The sequence below is a fragment of the Canis lupus genome, chromosome 17 (genome assembly GCF_011100685.1).
Source record: "Canis lupus familiaris isolate Mischka breed German Shepherd chromosome 17, alternate assembly UU_Cfam_GSD_1.0, whole genome shotgun sequence".
Taxonomy (NCBI): Eukaryota; Metazoa; Chordata; class Mammalia; order Carnivora; family Canidae; genus Canis; species Canis lupus.
This window is the reverse complement of record NC_049238.1, coordinates 49707029-49726662: the sequence shown is the minus strand read 5'-3', so window position 1 is coordinate 49726662 and position 19634 is coordinate 49707029. Positions and strand designations below refer to the sequence as shown.

Genomic DNA, 19634 nt, shown 5'->3' with positions numbered 1-19634 from the left:
TGTCTACATTGCTTTGCACAGTGGCCCTTAGAAATTAAACACTCATTTTTAATAAATTGTATTGGTGTTCTAACATTAAAAAGTTACTCTTAAGTTCTTTTCTAGGCAATAAAAGCGATTGCCTAATACCCGAGGTTATCCATTTTGTGTAGGAAGTAACACAAAAAACCCCTGAAATTTTCAGTTTTTCTTTCACCAATTTAGAAAGCCTGGTTACTTTAGCCAGCTACTTGCATCACCAATCCCTTCTTGAACGTTGATTTGTGGATTTTTTTTTTAATTTTTATTTATTTATGATAGTCACAGAGAGAGAGAGAGGCGCAGAGACACAGGCAGAGGGAGAAGCAGGCTCCATGCACCGGGAGCCCGATGTGGGATTCGATCCCAGGTCTCCAGGATCACGCCCTGGGCCAAAGGCAGGCGCCAAACCTCTGCGCCACCCAGGGATCCCTGATTTGTGGATTTGTGTGGATGTGGCACAGGGGCTGCCTGGCAGGAAACTCGACCCCAAACCAAATTAATTCTAATAACAAGTTAACTTGCTTATTGGTTCTTTTAACTATTTGCTTCCCCTTCTTCCTTGTTGCTCTTCCTTTACCAAGATGGCCGTCGTCGAGCTCTCTCCTCATTGGTTGGTTTTTTCGCAGGTGGTGGTTCTGGCCCCGCCCCCCAGCTCGCTTTCCCAGGCTCTGTGTTCTTGAGCGTGAAACGGGTAGAGCGGCGCGGGCGCGGGCGCGGGCGCGGGCGCGGGCGCGGGCGCGGGCGCGGGCGCGGGCGCGGGCGCGGGCGCGGGCGCGGGCGCGGGCGCGGGCGCGGGCGCGGGCGCGGGCGCGGGCGCGGGCGCGGGCGCGGGCGCGGGCGCGGGCGCCGGATGTGACGTTTCCGGAAGCTCGGAGTGGCGTCCGCGGGGACAGGTGGGGAAGGGTCCCGGGAATGTGGTGGGAATCTGAAGGGGAGCGGCCGCGGTGACTGTGGGGCCTGCAGCCTTGTCCTTCCCCGCGCCCTCTGCCCGGCCCGCCGCGCCGCGAGCCCACTGACGGCTCCGGTCCCAGCCAGGCCCGGCGCGTCCCCGCCTGCCGCGCTCTGAAGACCCGAAAACCAGGATAATTTTGCCCTGGGTTGGCAACTTGGGCTTGAGGGCCTTCAAGAAGGGGGCCTCAAGCAGGTGTCAGGAGGGCCCTCCGCTCACGCTTGCCACTTCCTTTGACCTCCTCTTGGTCTTAACTCCTCAGCCCCTTGTGCCACCTTTGCCCCTTTTTGGGGATGCCGCATCTGCTCTTGGTGGAGGGGTGCGTAGCCTTCTAGCACCGGGCACCGCTTGCTGGTCCTGGGAGGGTCTTCCGTTCTCGACCCCGCAGATCCTCTTCCGCAGAGGTACTGAGGCACCACAAGCGTCAGTTAGCTTTAATGGGCTCTGGATCGAGTTTACGAATTAGGCCAGCTGGGAAGGTTTTGGAGTTGCTAGCGGCTTTCTGAGCCTCTAGACCGGCCTTGGGGGAGATGGAATACCTCTGCATCCCCGGTCGTCCGCACAGCCTTTGTACCATTCTTGAGAGTGTTTGGAGAGGAAGTTTGGGGGAAGTGTGACCTCGAGCTAGAACTGGCCACGAGAAGCCTCTCTGAGGGAGGGCGCGGAGTGGGAAACAGAAAAATAGTGTATGGACAGATTAAACACATGTGAGGATTTCTGGGCAGGTCAGAATTCTGAGAGAACAAAAGATCTCTGTTGGGAAGGAGTCAAGTTTAAGACTAAAAATACAAAATGGGGTCAATTGACATAGGGCTTTGAATTCCAAAACATATTCTTCGATAGTTTGTTTATTCTAGAGCATGCTGGCTAGGGTGTGCTGTAATTCAATCTGTAACGAATATCCAGATTCTTTTTGAAAATGATATAGACTGATACCGGTTGGGAATTGGAATCTAACAGATCGAGAAAGATTGTAGAATTACTGCAGTTTGAAATCCAGGGAGGGAAAACCCTTGGGTTTTTTGCTGGTCCATCTTTGCATCCTAAGTTATCTTTGTGCCCTTTTTTATTTGAAGAGTGCTTAGTCTTTGAAGATAGATTTAAGTAAGGGTTTTGTTTTTGTTTTTTTGTTTGTTTTTTTACATCTAAATTCCTTAATCTGACGTAATGAATGATGTTGTGGATTGACTGGAATAGTGTTTAAGTGCACAGAGCTAGGGTTGTGGGCATTCATTCCAGGCCATTTCCCCTTACCTTGTGCTCAGATATGAAAAAGTACACCACGGAAAAATGTTAAGTTATTCTCATTAAATAAAAATGAACAAACTTGAAATCAGTTAACAGTCCTCACGAAAGTTCATTGATATACTATGCCAAGTACTGGGTAGATGGAAGTGGGTAGCTGGTAGGAGAAATCATGCAAAAAATATAAGATGCCATTCACCCTTTTATGATACTGAGAGCAAAGCTATCTAATGATAGGGAATGATTAGTATGAAAGGTATAAGAGAACCCCCATTTCAGTTTTACTCCCTGTACCACCTAATTATGGCACAGGTATTGTAGGCTTTTGAGTTGGCCAATGCTTTTATCATTGTGATATGGGCTTCTTGAGGGTCTCAGCCTTCTTGTGGGAAAGAGACCTTATTTGATTCAAGCCACAGTGCGTGGTATTTTTCTCTTAATTTCTTCATAAGGTAGAAGTTTGTGGGATAACCATACCGTGTGCTAGGCTGTGCTGGGGTGATGAGAACCATGGTACTGACACCACCTGTTTTTTCTGTCTCAGAACTTCTTGGTCCTGATGTCTGACCATGGAGATGTGAGCCTTCCGCCCGAAGACCGGGTGAGAGCCCTGTCCCAGATGGGTAGCACAGTGGAGATAAATGAAGACATTCCACCCCGACGGTACTTCCGCTCTGGAGTCGAGATTATCCGAATGGCATCCATTTACTCTGAGGAAGGCAACATTGAACATGCCTTCATCCTCTATAACAAGTATATCACGTAAGACACCCCCGATTTCCTTTTTCTATTCCAGTGACTGATGTCTCACTCATTCTGCTCTTGTGCTCATTTATTCTGCTCAGAATTGCTAAAACTAGAGAACTTTACAACATCATTAGCATTAATCATTTTTGCAGGCAGCTCCTACATACTGTCCTTGACATTCAAAGTCATGAGTACTGGAAGTGTTATTTTCATGACTCAGTGATTTCATGAGTAAGAGACCTAGCTTTTTGGCCTGTGCCCATGTGGCCCAGCTGTTAGGCAAGAGAGAGGATGGTTAAGCTGTGCATGTTTTGTATTGATGAGTGTTTTTTGTGTCCTTTCTTTATTGAGGCAGCTAATCATAGGGTTATTATTGAAGTTTAGCAGAACCAAAATTCCTCACCTCTACTTATTTTGTCACAAATTGAGTGATTCAAGAAAAAGGTTTTTCTTCTTAACCTTTATTATAATCATGCAAATCATCAAGTAAGTATTGACCACCTATAGTTTGTGTGGCTCACCATAAGACCTTTCCCTTGAGTTGCTCAGCACCTTAGGGTAGGCAGCATAAATAGAAAATAGTAGTGCAATTAACAGGGAACAGCTTCCAAAGCCCCAGTGATAATGAAATGATGTGTAATTTAGAAAGGGAATAATGTTAAAGGGTCTCATTTATCATCTTTAGCTTTGTTCTTTCATAATACCAGGACCTTTAGAAAAATAATGACTGCGATGTGTTTGTATGGCTCTTAATAGTTCATAGAATATTTCACCTGCATTGTTTCATTTGATCTTCATAGTTCTAGGTACATGGAGTAGGGCACATTGTCCTCTCATTCTGCGTGTGAGGAAATGGGCTCTGGGTTTAGTGCTTTGTTCCACACTTTAGAGTAACAAAACTCAGATCTTCTCTCTGTCTCTCTCTGTCTCTCTCTCTTTCTTTTAAAGTAGGCTCCATGCCCAGTGTGGAGCCCAATATAGGACTTGAACTCACGACTCTGAGATCAAGACCTGAGCTGAGATCCAGAGTCAGGTGCTTAACCAACTGAGCCACCCAGGGACCCCTAGATTTTCTAACTTTAAAAAAAAAAAAAACTTATTAGAGAGAGGGAGCACGAGTCGGGAGGTAGGGGCAGAGGCAGAGGGAGAAGCAGACTCTCCGTTGAGCAAGGAGCCTGATGCAAGGCTCCATCCCAGGATCCTGGGATCATGACCTGAGCCAAAGGCAGATGCTTAATTAACCAACTGGGCCACTCAGGCATCCCCAAATTTCTAACTCTTAATTCAGGATTCATCTACAACATAGGTCTTGGGTTTTTTTGTTTGTTTGTTTTCTTTTTGGTAATGTTCTATGAGTTGGAGCTAGAGTTGAGACCATAGTTTTGAGCCACACTGACTATTTTTTGATTATTTTTATTTTTTGAACAGGTAACATGTACATATGGTGCAGAATGCAGAAGGCACAAAAGGGTATATATATATTTTAAAACTAATTCTCCCTATCCCTGCCTTTTTTCCAAACTCTCAGTGCCCTTCCCCAGAGACAATCACTCTTAATAGTTTCTTACATGTTCTCCCAGAAATGATAAATGCATTTCAGTTATATCATGTTAAGGTTTTGATCACATACTGCTCTGCAGCAGGGTTTGTCAACCTTGTTATTGTTGACATTTGGGGTGGAAGTAGTTGTTTGTTGTGGGTATTGTCCTGTGCATTGTAGAGTGTTTAATGGTATCCCTGGTCTATATCCACCAGATGCCAGTAGCACCCCTCACTCCCTCCCTGAGTTGTGACAACCAGAAATGTCTCCAGATACTACCTGATGGTCTCTAAAGGGCAAAATTGCCTTGGTTGAGAACCAATGCTCTACAGAAAAGTAGCATAGAAGTAGACTTCCTGGGATTTGTACTGTGATTTAAGAGTCCCTTTGGTAGAAAAAGAACAGCTGTTGTTTCTTTATTTTTTAAGTTTAGACGTAGTGCTTGTCTCCTTAGAGATTGTGCAGTCCACCCATGCCATCATGCCCTCTTATGTGATTTAAATGTTGATAAAGTTACATAGAATTATAATTACATTTTTGCCTCTCTTTGCTATTAAGAGTTTTTCATTCTTCAGCACAGTGGGCACAAAACTTATTTTCCTGAGAAGTTTCTTTGGCTACTGTCCTTTCTTCTGCTGCTGACCGAAATAGTTTTCTTGTATATTTCCAGCAATCTGGTGGAGAGTTCTCCCAAAATGAGGCCCCAGGGCACAATTCTTCAAAGAATTATGGTTGAGAAAGTTAAATAGAATCATGGAATCACTCTATCAAATATTTTCTGGAGAACCTTCTGGGTCCTGTTGCCCCTCATAGAAAGTGCTTTGAGGGCAGGGACCATATTCATTCAACAAATATATATTGTGTACATTTGCCATGTACTTGGCACTGCTCTAGGTCCTGGATACATAGGAAGTAAAATGGCTCCTGCCCTTACTGATGTATCTTTCCAGTTATGGGAGAAGATAATAAACAGGTAAGCAAATAACTGTCACAAAGTAAGGCATATGCTAGGAAAGCAAGAAAGAGAGGGCTATGACAGAATAACCAAGGGTATCAAATAGAAACAATTTTACACTGAAACTTGAAGGGTGCCATAGAGTTGGTCATTCCAAGAGTATGGAGCAGAGTGTTTAAAACAGGCGTTACTGTGTGTTCAGAAGCTCTTAAGTAGAAATACCTTAGTGTGTCCTGAGGATTGAAAGAACACCAGTGTGTTTGGAATGGAGCAAGTGAGGAGGAAGAAGATGAGGCTGGAAAGGCAGGTGGGGCCGAATCATGCAGGCCACGGTTAGGAGTTTGCATTTTATCTTGATAGAATTAGAAAGCCATTGCAGAATTTTAAGTGAGGTTATGACCTAATTTTACTTATATTCTAAAAATATAAATTTGGGCTATGATGTGGTATATAGTGGAGGATGTGTTAAGAGAAATCAGGGAGATTAGGAAAATCTTTTTTTTTTTTTTTAAGATTTTATTTATTTATTCATGAGAGATACAGAGAGAGAGAGAGAGAGAGAGAGAGAGAGGCAGAGACACAGGCAGAGGAAGAAGCAGGCTCCATGCAGGGAGCCCGATGTGGGACTTGATCCCAGGACTCCGGGTTCACGCCCTGGGCCGAAGTCAGACACTCAACCACTGAGCCACTCAGGCGTCCCAGATTAGGAAAATCTTATGGCGATTCAAGAGAGAGAGCAATGTCATGAAGGAGTGTGGCAGTATGAAAAGCAGCAGGTGGATTTGGCGTTGTGGAGTTAGAGCCCATGGGACTGACTGACTGACATTTTGGCAAGGATGATGGTGTCAAGGTTGACCTCAGGTTTCTGCCCTGAGTAACTTAGGATGTGCTGGCCCATTTAGATGGGGAGAATGGTATAGAAAAGAGGTTGAGAGGGGATCCCTGGATGGCTCAGCGGTCTAGCTCCTGCTTTCAGCCCAAGGCGTGATCCTGGAGTCCCAGGATCGAATCCCACATTGGGCTCCCTGCATGGAACCTGCTTCTCCCTCTGCCTGTGTCTCTGCCTCTCTCTCTCTCTGTGTGTCTCTCATGAATAAATGAATGAAATCTTAAAAAAAAAAAAAAAAGAAAAAGAAAAGGGGTTGAGTAGGGAGGAGATTCAAGAATACAGGCCTGGCTTCTTTGACACAGGAAGGTGTTAAGTTTAAGATGCCTGTGAAATACGCAGTAGAAAGTTGGACATTCCAGCCTGAACTGAGGAGAGGTCTGGCTTGCAGATACAAACCCAGAAGTCCTTGGCATATGGGTGGTTCTGAAGCCATGAGAACTGCTAAGATCTTCTGGCATATAGGTCTTACTTGGGGGGGTCCAGGAACCCCATGGGGATTCATTATAGAATTTAGGTTCCACAAACTTGGTTGGGAAAAACTTTTCTTATTTACTAACCTCTAACTGAAATTTAGCATTTCCTTCCATTTCACAGTAGCATTAATAATATTTGTTATATTGTCACCAATGGAAATTAATACACATTATGATGGATACTGCTATCCCAAAACAGCATTTATGCTTACCTCTACTCCTTAATTGCAATACAGTTATTAAAGCCATGATTAGATCCTGTTTTTTTTTTAACATATTAACAGTATATCAATAAAGAAGCACATAGTGCAATTTCAAAAAAAAGATTATTTATTTATTCATGAGAGAGAGAAGGAGAGGCAGAGACAGAGGGAGAAGTAGGCTCCATGCCAGGCTCCATGCCAGTCCCAATGTGGGACTTGATCCAGGATCTTGCCCTGGGCGGAAGGCAGCTCAACTGCTGAGCCACCCAGGCGTCCCCATAGTGCAATTTTTATATTTTGAAAACTGTATTTCAGTAGAATTGGTTTCTTTTGTAACTCTTCACATTTTATATTATATCTTTAAAAAATTATTCTAAGGAGTCCATAGGGTTCATCAGGTGCCAGGAAGATTCGTGATACATTGAAAGATCAGAAACCTTGTTAATAAGACTATAGAATAAGAAGACCCCTGAGGTTGGTTGGGTAGGGAGGGGCAGCAGATAAGACTTGATGGGAGATTTGAGAAGCAGCAGGAAATCCAGGAGAAAGTGGTGTCATGGGAACTAAAAGAGGCCAGTATATGCAGGAGAGTAGCAGTGTATCAGAATGGGTCAGATGGGGTAGGTGAGGTTTTGGGTTTGCTGTTGTGATGTGATTGGTGATCTTGGTAATCAGTTTCATTGGAAGGACTATGAAGACATTAGATTGGAGTGGGCTGAAAAGTGAGTGGACAATAAGAAAGTAAATACCAGGGATGCCTGGGTGGCTCAGCGGTTGAGCATCTTTCCTTTGGTTCAGGGCGTGATCCTGGAGTTCTGGGATCGAGTCCCACATTGGGCTCTCTGCATGGAGCCTGCTTCTCCTCCCTCTCCCTGTGTCTCTGCCTCTCTCTCTGTGTCTTTTCACGAATAAATAAATAAAATCTTAAAAAAAAAAAAAAAAAGAAGAACGTAAACACCATAGGTACAGTCTGGGGGTTGGCAAATTTTTTCTGTGAAGGGCCAGATAGTAAATGTTTCTGGCTTTGTAGGCCATTTGAACCTTGTCACAACCTCTGATTATAGTATGATAACACACGAACGAATGGGTGTGGCTGTGTTCCGACAAAACCTCACTTACAGATACAGATGGCAAGCCAGACTGGATATACTAGTTTGCCAAGCCCTGGCATAGATAACTCTTTGGAGGAGTTTGGATAGAGAGTAAGTGGAAAAATGAAGGAGTAATTGAAGGGGGACAAGGAGTGCATGAATATGTGGTATGTATTTTGAGATGGGAGATTCTGGAGTAGATTTTTTGCTGATGGAAAGGAACCTGTGGAGAAGGAGAAGCTGATGGGACAGCACAAAAAGGGCTTAATAGCAATAAACTCTTGAATAGCCAAGAGGGGGTAGGATTAAGAATACACAGATACTTAAATCAATTTCGTTCTATGACTTGAGGTTACTTTGAGTGACACGAATATCCATGTTAACAGCAAGATCAATATGGGGATCTGTCCCTGTATATGGTGTCCATTTATGGGACCATTTAGTACCATCAAGTGGGCCTGGAAGAGAGCTCAGGGAGAAGGAGGTGGGCTGCAGCAGCTCATTTACTTACTTTGTTAGATTTGGAGTTTAATTTGGAACTTTTGGATTGGCTTGACTGGAAGCAATAAATGTAGCTATTTTCATTTTTCTCACAGGTATCTTTAAGGCCCTAATTCTGATTTTGTGAACTGACAAGCTGTAGGACTTGCAAAAAACCTCTGGCTTAATATTCTCAGTCTGTTTTTGCACCGCTTTTTACTTGGTATATTCTTGTTAGTAACAATGGCTCACTTTGGCAATTATTACAACTGAGGAAAGAGGAGGGAGGGGAGCAGGCATCTACCTTACTGCTCCTCTGCCTCCTCCACTATTGCAGGTCATTGCTCTAGACCTTTTGTGGATACTTTAATTCCGGATTTTAAAAGGCATGTTTGTTCTTTTCCCAGGGGCAGTTCAGGCATCTTAATGATCTGAAGCACATTTGCCTCTCAGAGGTTTTCCCTCCTGCAGGAATACTTTGCCTTTTGCAGACCCCAGTATAGCAGGATCTTCAGCATATTAAATCAGTACATATTTTCATGATGAGCACAGACAGTTATCCAGGCGGTGAATTCTTTCACAGCTTTTTATGGTCATTGACTAGGCTACATAGAAGGGAGTTACAGAGGACTTAGGCAATTCTTGTCTGCTGTGTGAGCCTCCTGTAACACAGACCTGCTTCCTGAAAATGATCTGTTACCTGTATTGAAAATGTTTTCCCCTGGGTTTGAGGCTTATAGACTGGGATCTCTGGTCATGCTCACTATAATCTATAATCCCATGTTATAGGATTTCTGCTTGACTCTGAATTTGTTATTTGTATAGAAAAGTAATATTCATGATTAAATTAAAACAATTATTTTTCAAACCATCTGGCAAGAGAAATACTATAGTGGAAAGGAGAGTCATATCCACCAGAGATAACCACTGTTATTTCTTGTGTGTATAGGAAAATGTTTGTGTCCATGGAAGCACATAGGCTCACGTGTTTATTCCTTTTTTCTTAAAGTGTGAATGAAATCATACAATATATTTTATTTTACAACTTGCTTTCTTAACAGTCATATCTTTCCATATCAGGACATACTGATCCATCTCATTCTCCTCAGGGCTATTTCTTTTGCCTGGAACTGTGTTGTTCCAGACCTCCTCATGGCTTCCTCTCTTTTGGTCCTTAATTAAATGCCATCTTCTCAGCAATGCTTTTCTTAGCTGCCCTATCTAAAATCTCACTCCCTCTCCTGTCACTTCATGTTCCCCTTTCCTATTAATGACTTTCTCCTAGCTCTGATTATATATGTTTTCTTTTATCGTCTGTCTCCCTCACTATAATACACACCTTGTGGTGGGGAGGGATTTATATTCACTGCCAAATCCCCAGCCTTTACAATAATGCCTGACCCCACAGTAGGTGCTCAATAAATATCTGTTTAATGAATGAGTGAATTACTATGTTGTTGCAGCATAATTCATTACATAATCCCCTATTGATGGACATTTGAGTTTTTAGTTTACTTTTGTGACCAATGCTATACTGATGAGTCTTATATATATATCTTTGTACTGTTATGTAGGATAAATTCCTAGAGGTGAAATTGTGAATTTAAAATACAGAGTTTAAAATTTGAAGAGGTGTCTTCTTTCCCTATCCCCAGGAAAATTACAGTTCTGTAATAACACAGTATGTTATCAAATTTCAGTCCTGTTAAGAGTATATATGGACACCCATTTCCTTACATCCTTGTGTACACTGGTTATAATCAATCTTTAAGCCTTTGCCAATTTGATATATGGAAGTGGTACCTTATCTTAATTTGAATTTCTTTCATTATAAGTAAAGTTGATTTCCTTTTCTGCAAATCTCTTTTTATCCTCATTGTCCTTTTCTGCATATCTTTTTATCCTCATTGTTCTAAGTACCATCTTTGCTTTGGTACCCTCTCTAAGCTGCAACCAGATCTTACCCCAGAGAACAGTATACATCTGGGCCACTGGTATTCTATGTCTACAACACTTCTAGCCCTGGAGTTAACATCTTCCTCTGTTCTTGCTCACACTTTTTATTTATTGGTAAAAACAATCATATGGCATAATATAGCAATCACTATATATATATATATATATATATATATATATGCGCTATATATAGCATATATATCAAGCAGATGTTGGCTATGTGCTAGACACTGTGCCTGACTCTTTTTTTAATCTCTTTAAATGTCCCAGCAGCCCTATCAGGTAGCACTGGATTCTCTCTCTCTCTCTCTCTCTCTCTCTCTATATATATATATATATATATATATAAACTGAAGTGTAGCGAGACTGGATAACTTTCAGGAGTTCACGCAGCTAGTAAATGGCCAAACCAGGATGTGAGCCCAGGCAGGGTGGCTCCAGAGCCTGCCTCCTCACCGCTGAGTGCTGTTGCCTCCAGTACAGACAATGGGTTATGTTGCCTGTTCTGTTTTCAAGAGACCCTTCTGTGCATATGTTTCTCATTCAGAAAATTGACTACAGTTGCTGAAACAAGAGAAAGATATTCATGTGTGCATCTAGAAGTGTTACCTTTACTTAAAAACTAGATTCCATTGCATGGTTCAAAATCAAAATAATAGGAAGAGGTATATGCTGAGAGGTTTCATTCCCACTCTTGTCCCATCTACTCTATTTTCCCTGCCCTCTACATTCCTTGGTTTCCTGTATTATTATTTAAAAGTAAATGTGTATGTACATACAGATAGAGAATTGTCCCCCTTCTTACATATCAGATGGTATACTGTATGCACTTTTTTATACTTTGGGCTTTTTTTTTTTCTCAGCTCATCTGAAGGTCTTAAGACCATTTTATGCCTCAAATATTTATTAAGTGCCTCTTCATACAGGCACTGTGCTGGCTTTAGAGGGACATGCAGAGGGCAGCCCTGGTGGCGCAGCGGTTTAGCGCTGCCTGCAGCCCGGGGTATGATCCTGGAGACCCGGGATCGAGTCCTGAATCAGGCTCCCTGCATGGAGCCTGCTTCTCCCTCTCCCTGTGTCTCTGCCTGCCTCTCTCTCTCTCTCTCTCTCTCTGTGTGTCTCTAATGAGTAAATAAATACAATCTTTAAAAAAAAAAGGGACATGCAGAAAAGCACAAGATACAGGAATCTCTGGGCTCAGGGACTTCACAGCCCTTTAGGTTGAAAGCACACGTGAATATAAAGTGTGGTATTTATGTGACATGATACTGTCTTGGCTGATTCATTCTTCCATAGAAAGCACATTCAGCCTCCTAAAGTATGAGCAGGTAGCTTGGTCTTGTAGGGCCAGACAGAGCTACTGAATTATAGGTCTCTTGCACATATTAACTAGTCTTACTTATCTTAATATCTTTTTCAGGACCTCATGGGTGAACAAATGAATCTGTATTTATTCTAAATACAGACTTTAAGGAAACTGTTTTATATCTTTTTCATGAACCCAAAGGGAAGAGTTTTAGAATCATTTTTATTTTAGAATTCATCTCTGCCTGAAGGGTCTTGTCAGATTGGATTGAAATGAAAATTTCATATGCCTAATATAGAACCAAGAGAGGAAGCATCATCTAAAAAGAGTTTGCTTTCATGTGGGGTCGGCTTCTTTTCCTTACTAAGGCTTCCTCCTCCGTTTACTCCTACCCATGGCAGAAATTGGGAGTCAGTTAGTCCCCAACTACGGTATGGTATTTTAGAGCTGTGGGCAAACTCCCCTCAATTGATTTGTTTTGGGTCTCAGCTTATATTTATTACAACTTATTCTATTAAAAGACATCTTTGTTCAGTACCCCTCTAACAGTTCTAGGCATTCCAGGAGCCCTGTAGAGGCAGAGTGATATAGTGATTAGAAGAATAGACTCTGAAACTGGCCAACTGAATCTGCCACTTTGGGCTGTGACAAGTTACTGAACTCCTGTTTGTTTTCACTGTTCCCAAGTAGACGTCATAAATATTAGAGATCTGTGAGATGATTCGGTTTATTTTTCCCATTGAGCTTTACAGCCACAGACAAAACTGAAAGAGAAAATCTAGCACTTAGTTTCTCTAAGAACTTTCCATCAGGACTGTAAGGCACATCACATATGTAATATCCACGTATTACATGCCTACAACACATGTACTGTGTAAGCATCTCAGTGCTTAATATGATGCAGAGAATATCCTGCTTTGAAGGAACACGAATCCCAAAGAAAAAGAAGCAAAAGTTAAGATCACGGGGCTAGGGTAGTCATAAAACATGGGTTTTTCTCAGCCCCCTGCCCTTGGTTGCCAAACTTATTTGAAGAAGAATTTGTGACAGAGGCCCTTTCCTTTGGAAACCTGTCACTGTCATTATAACAAGAAAAATAATCTCTTTAGAGGTATATTTTTGGGCACAGGGTAGGTTTGCTTTTTTTCCCCCTCTTATCTTTTTAGTTGTGGGAGTTTAGTGCTTCCTGCACACCAGGTTTGGGAGAGGAGGGGAACGTAGGGTTAAAGGTGGGTGGGGAACATTGGGTTAAAGGTGGGTGGGGAACATGGCCAATGTGTGTGACCCCTCCCTGGCATGTCTGGAAACCCATCTCAACAGTGGCTGCAGAATAAGGCAATTGCTTTGCTTCAGAGTCTGTTGGACGTTTGGATATTTTGCATGATAATAATTCTGATCTGTTCCTTTAGGCTCTTTATTGAGAAGCTCCCAAAGCATCGAGATTACAAATCAGCTGTCATTCCTGAGAAGAAAGACACAGTAAAGGTGGGTCTTCGCTTTCACTGTTGCCCATCTAAAAGCTTCAAAGCAGCACAGACTCACTCCAAGGTAAAAGTAGTTGTGTCCGCATCTGAGCATCAAATCCTGCAATGGGAGATAAGGCCATTTCACCAGATCAGTTATGAAGTAGCAGGTATTGTACAGTAGGGGGTACTTTACATTGTTTTTAGAAACATTGTTATCATTGCCAAATTGACTTAATTATACTTTTTACTTCTCTACTTAATTAGCTGGGAATTATCCTCATTCTCAGTTTTCTATTTTTGTGTCTCAGAAGTTAAAGGAAATTGCATTTCCCAAAGCAGAAGAGCTGAAGGAAGAGCTATTAAAACGATATACCAAAGAATATATAGAATATAATGAAGAAAAGGTAAGTAGATAACACCAAAAGGAAGGAAATTATTTTGGTTTTTTAGGGTATGCCCTAGCATTGTAATATGATTTTTTTAGCAGATCCTGTGCTTTTAGTGGCATATTTTACTTCTTTCAGCAAAGGCCAGAAACTCAAAAGAATAGAACACAAGTGTTTAGGCTGAGGATTCTAATGCATATTTAGCCTGCTTGTCCCCCGAGGTGATTTGAGGGACAGAAAATCTGTTGCTTTTCTGCTGTATCTAGAATGAGAGCCTAAGAACAGTGAAAATTTTCATTAAAACATAGGTTTTTAGATCAGTGAACTTGGAGGTGTTGATTCACATTTGGTTATACCTGTTAATAATAACTGATTGTTTTTCAATCTATTTTCAATTGATTCTTGTTAGAAGAGTTAGTTAGAGCCTGTGGAGAAACTCCCAAAGCACTGTCTGTAGTCTGTGTCAGATGTGAATGTACGCTGCTAGCACTTCCACCTTATTCTGTAGTGCTCTGCTGAGTCCTATTCTGGACTCTAACATTGCAAATCAGCAGAGAAGTAAACAGATATGCAGTGATGCATATCTTTCTAAGGAACTGAGTGAGTGAAAACCTTACTGAAGGAGATTATTACTTGATATTTCTTATTAGTTTAAAATATCATTCTCTTATTGAACTAATCACAAGGAAAATTTCAGAGGCTTCCTTTTGGGTTAAAATGCAATAGAGACCCCCAATACAACAGGTACAAGTTTGGATTTGGTTCTGTTTTGTGGACTTACTTGGGAGAGGGAATGTGTACATAGCACCTTTAGAGAATAAAACTGTGTAGGATGCAGATTATGAGGTGTAGATAGTAAATTGCATCAGGATTTCGGTAAAGAAGAAAATGCATCAGTAAGAGCTATTGGGGAGAGATCTGTGGGAATGGAAGACTAGGTCTGCAGTGGCCAGCTAGACCCAAGTGGTGACCATTCCTTGGAACTGCTGAGGGCAACGTGAATTCCGTGTTGGGAAATTGGGCCAGAGCAGGTGTACATTTTAGGAAATCACTGTGCTGCAAAGCCTTGTCCTCCTGAGGTGTGATATCACCTGAGCATCATGTGTAAGTCTAACTGCTCTTCCTTCTTTGTAGAAGAGAGAAGCAGAAGAACTCGCCCGGAATGTGGCCATCCAGCAGGAGCTGGAGAAGGAACGGCAGAGGGTGGCGCAGCAGAAGCAGCAGCAGTTGGAACAGGAGCAGTTCCATGCCTTTGAGGAGATGATCCGGAACCAGGAACTGGAAAAGGAGCGGCTGAAAATCGTGCAAGAGTTTGGGAAGGTGGACCCTGGCCTAGGCGGGCCTCTGGTGCCGGACTTGGAGAAGCCCTCCCCAGACATATTCCCCCCAGCACCTGTCGCATCTGCACAGCCTGCGGACTGTAATACAGCTGTAAGGCCTGCCAAGCCACCTGTGGTAGACAGGTCCTTAAAACCTGGAGCATTGAGCAACTCAGAAAGTAGTGAGTCCACTCGCTCAGGTCCTCTTCCACCTGGGGTTCAGCCAGGCAGAGTGTCGTTCTGGGGGTTTCAATCTAAGATTACCTCCATGATCCCACCCATTAGGCCCTGGTCACAGAAGCCCCTCGTCACAGTATTGCTGTGCGGTGTCCTGTCACACTGTTTACTGTATGAAAGTGGCCTTTGCTTCAGTCATATAATTTACCTGGCACAGGTCGATTATCTGAAGAGCTCATGATATCCTTGAAAGTCAGACCCTCAACTTTTAAGGATTTTACAGAGATTCAAAATGTTCAGTGAACTAGAGACCACTGTTGGCCCTCTGGAAGGGAAATCTGAAATTTGTAGTACCACTTTACAATTCAACAGTTGACATTTATTTATTTGTTTGTTTAAGATTTTATTTATTTATTCATGAGAGACACAGAGAGAGAGGCAGAGACACAGGAAGAGGGAGGAGAAGCAGACTCCATGCAGAGAACCCAATGCAGGACTCGATCCTGGAACTCCAGGATCACGCCCTAGGCCGACGGCAGTCACTCAACCACTGAGCCACCCAGGCATCCCAAATTATGCTTGTTTTAAAATTGTTCCTAATCCTTAAGGAGCTTAGTCAAGGTAAATATCATATGTAGTTGGTGATGATTCAGTCTAGCCATAAAAACTGTCGGCAGTCTTTCCTCCTCTCACACTGATCACCTGAGACGGTAACAGTAGCAGCAAAATGATGCATGTACCTTGATTAGTAGAATAGATCATTTTGGGAAGGAACTGGTTTTCAAGTAGCATTTAGGGAAGTCAGCTTTGCAGAAGATCCACTTACAAGGACAACACAAGAGTGGGCAGGGGGTGCCAGACTCCAAAGCCTGGCCTTTAGGATTTTGCCTCATGTACTCAGCCAACTTGTCTCCCATTGCCATTCCTTCATCCACATTTTGTGCTCTGGTCTGATTGGGCTGTCATGTTTCCAGAGCAGCCTCTGGACTATCTTATCCAAGGAGGTTTGTTAGCATTTGCCCTGAACCTATAATCTCCTTTCTTTGTCTCTGCCTTCCCTGCTTTCCTTAAAGTTTTACCATATTCCCTTCCCTTCATTCAGATTGCTTCTGTTCTCCTCAAGACTCCCAGAGCTCTTAGTATCTGTAATGCAGTTGAGATCATCTACCTGGTAGTGTTATTTGCCAATAACTAGATTTTAACTTTGTACTGGTTAGGGCTTGAATCTTACTTGTATTTGTGTTCATGGTGGGCTGAGCACAGTGTACCCATTGGTGTGCACTCGGTGAGTGATTGCAGAATTGCAAGGAAAGGACTGTGCTGAGCCTTCGTTCTGAATCCTCAAATACTATCCTCAGATGCCATGTGATTGCCTGCTCCTTGATCTATTACCTCCTCAGCAATCCAGAGCTTGCTGTTGAACATCTGAAAAACAATATCCTTTTTCTTTTTAAATGAAAATGTAATCATGAAAGACACCCCCTAACTTGAGCCTGTGGTCTCTCTCACAGTGTTCTCTCTGGTATCCAGGGTGGGGCTCATTCTTGGCATTCTAAACCAGGTTTATAAGTTTCTCTGTGCATTCATGCCTCTTTTGAGGACCAGAATGTGTTTTTTGTTATTGTTTTGTTTTGGCATTTTAACATCTTCTTCAGAATTAGTTACCCAAAGTATTTTCTATTACACAGAATATACCTGGTGTATTTCTGTGCAAGTCCTAGTCTCCAGTATTCTTATCTGAGATAGAAGAGAGATTTAAAATGAAAGTAAAAGCTAAATTGAAGAGGTTGGGATGCCTGAGTGGCTCAGTGGTAGAGCGACTGCCTTCAGCTCAGGGTGTGATCCCGGAGTCGAGGAATCAAGTCTCACATCAGGCGAGCCTGCATCTCCCTCTGCCTATGTCTCTGCCTCTCTCTCGCTGTCTCTCATGAATAAATGAAATCTTAAAAAAAAAAAAAAAAAAAAAGAATGAGGAGATTATTTATTTATTTATTTATTATCCTTTGTATTAGATTGTGACAGAATTTCTGAATAGCTCAGGAACTTGTTTTAAGTAGTAATTTACCCTTGTCTTAACTTGAATGGTTAAAGCCTCTTTTCTTAAAGTAATGTACTTGCAGTGGCTGTGGCCACAGCCTCCTTCTCATCCATCAGGGTAAGATCCCCACTCCCTGTTCCCAGTCCGGGGAACCCCAGTGGTTTGGCATTGCTCTCCCAGGACTGCCAGCTCAGGGGTCCACTTGGGAATGCTCTCCCCATGGTCCCGTACTTCTCTCCCTTCTCCTTTACAGCTCCTACAATCGATGGACTGCGCCATGTGGTGGTACCTGAAAGGCTCTGTCCACAGTTTCTCCAGCTAGCCAGTGCCAACACAGCCCGAGGAGTGGAGACATGTGGAATTCTCTGTGGAAAACTGGTAAAAACCAAACATTTTCCTGAGCTTAGACTATTACTTCCCCCTTGGCCTCCTGTGAGCCTCAGAGAAGATATCCAGGGATCAGTTACTGTATTCAATGATCCCTCTGCAGAAGGAACTGGGGATAGCATAATGCAGTGTTACTTTGAGTTTGGTTACCTTGCATTTCGTTGATACTCACGGTCCCTTGAATTGAACAGATTATTTTAATGCTACTAGTAAGAAAGAGGTAATTCTAAACTTGGTAGGAAGAGCTAGCATTACCTATATGTCAGTTTTTGAGTACCTGCTTTATGGTAGGCCTGGGAATATATGATATGTAAGGCACACAGCATGTGTCCACAAGATGTACCTAAGCATTTTGAAGAGATGGGAGATACATCCCCAAAGATAAGTAGCATGCTGAGTGGTATATGTGGTAGAGCACTAGGAATTCAGAGGAAGGAAAGTCATTGGATAGAGGCACTAGGAAGACTCCCATTACTAACTGCTGAATGCGGAAATGAGTGAAACAGAATAGACTGAAACAGCCTTGGAGGATGAGAAGGGCTGAGAGAAGCAGTAAGAGGGAAATTATCTTAGATCTGCGCAAAGGAAGAGAAATGGTACTATCCTGGAGCTTCTTGGGACTCACAAGTAGTCCCATTTGGCTGCAGCCAGGAATTCCCACAGGGTATGGGTGCCTGTGGCTTTGCAGAGTGCCCGCTGCAGTGCACATGGGCAGCCAAGGTTGGGAACCACTGAGGTGAGGGACTCAAGGAAACCAAGGACTCATTCTGGTACAGGAAGGGCTTTCGCTTATGTAGATGTTTACCTTGCCACTGCTGTGACAGAGTGGGGTTGCACTGGTGCCAGGGAGTGGTGACAAGCTAGCTGTTTTCTCCTTTTGACAGATGAAGAATGAATTTACCATTACCCATGTTCTCATCCCCAAGCAAAGTGCGGGGTCTGATTATTGCCACACTGAGAATGAAGAAGAGCTCTTCCTCATACAGGATCAACAGGGTCTTATCACACTGGGCTGGATCCATGTAAGCAATACCCAGCTCTCCGAGGACTAGTCTCCTTCTCTCTCCCCATGTTATAAACTGCTTATTTCTTTCTTAGAACAAAGTGAACTGTGTCCAGATTATTTAGGTGATTGTCTTTCCTTCTGTTGGATACACACTTAACTTTCCTAGCATACTTGACTGCGTCCACTATAGTACTGATTTCTGGGAACTACTTAAGGCTTTTTAATTTTATTTTAGTATTTATTTATTTATTTATTTAAAATTTTAATTTATTTATTCATGAGAGACAGAGAGAGAGAGAGAGAGGCAGAGACACAGGCAAAGGGAGAAGCAGGCTCCACACAGGGAGCCCGACGCAGGACTTGATCCCGGGACTCCAGGATCATGACCTAGGCCAAAGGCAGGCGCCAAACCGCTGAGCCACCCAGGGATCCCTTATTTTAGTTTTTAAAAGATTTTATTTATTTATTCAGGAGAGAGAGCATGCGTGAGAGAAGGAGAAAGCAGACTTCCTGCTGAGCAGGGAGGCAGACGCAGGGTTTGATCCTATGACCCCGGAATCATGACCTGGCTGAAGGCAGACGCTAAACCGACTGAGCCACCCAGGCACCCCTAATTTTTTGAATTTTAAAAAATGTTTTAATGCAGATGAACTTGTTTCCATAAAGTCCCAGTTTCCCTGTGAGTGAATGGTGGTAGGACGCTGGCCTTGGAGTATACCTGGATATTGACTGTATAAGCTCTACCTACTTCATGCAAATGATATTCCTAAAAGGTACATAAATCAAAATATTTTAATGAGCCAAGGAAATTAATTCAGATGCTTGTATTGGTCGTTGTTAAAGCAGCATATACCTTTATGTAAATCAGTAGGGTCACCAATATGGCCGATTTTCAAGTGTCTACTTACTGTATGCAACCTTCTAGTGATATTTAGGTAAAATATAATTTCATCCCTAAAGAGCATTTCTGCATTTTTCTTTCTATTCCTTTTCAACTCCT

The 19634-nt window shown here is 42.7% G+C and overlaps 1 protein-coding gene and 1 long non-coding RNA gene across 4 annotated transcripts in view; one reads left to right on the top strand and one right to left on the bottom strand.

The window, feature by feature from the left end:
- The first annotated feature begins 831 nt into the window (after positions 1-831).
- The window catches only part of LOC100684058 (STAM binding protein), a 26335-nt gene continuing 7532 nt past the window's right edge, over positions 832-19634 (top strand). The window contains exons 1-7 of one of the 2 annotated variants that reach the window (XM_038561739.1): positions 832-914; positions 2760-2977; positions 13265-13340; positions 13630-13725; positions 14842-15208; positions 17495-17619; positions 18513-18650. In XM_038561739.1, coding sequence (XP_038417667.1) covers positions 2775-2977; positions 13265-13340; positions 13630-13725; positions 14842-15208; positions 17495-17619; positions 18513-18650 — 1005 coding nt within the window. In that variant the 5' untranslated portion in view covers positions 832-914; positions 2760-2774. Of the gene's footprint in view, positions 915-989; positions 1375-2759; positions 2978-13264; positions 13341-13629; positions 13726-14841; positions 15209-17494; positions 17620-18512; positions 18651-19634 lie in introns of those variants that run through there. The other variant, XM_038561740.1, reaches the window with a different exon arrangement.
- Positions 13256-19634, bottom strand: part of LOC111090657 — a 22308-nt gene continuing 15929 nt past the window's right edge. For both annotated transcript variants that reach the window (XR_005372550.1, XR_005372551.1), the window contains exon 3: positions 13256-13439. This is a non-coding gene — a long non-coding RNA (uncharacterized LOC111090657). The remainder of the gene's footprint in view (positions 13440-19634) is intronic.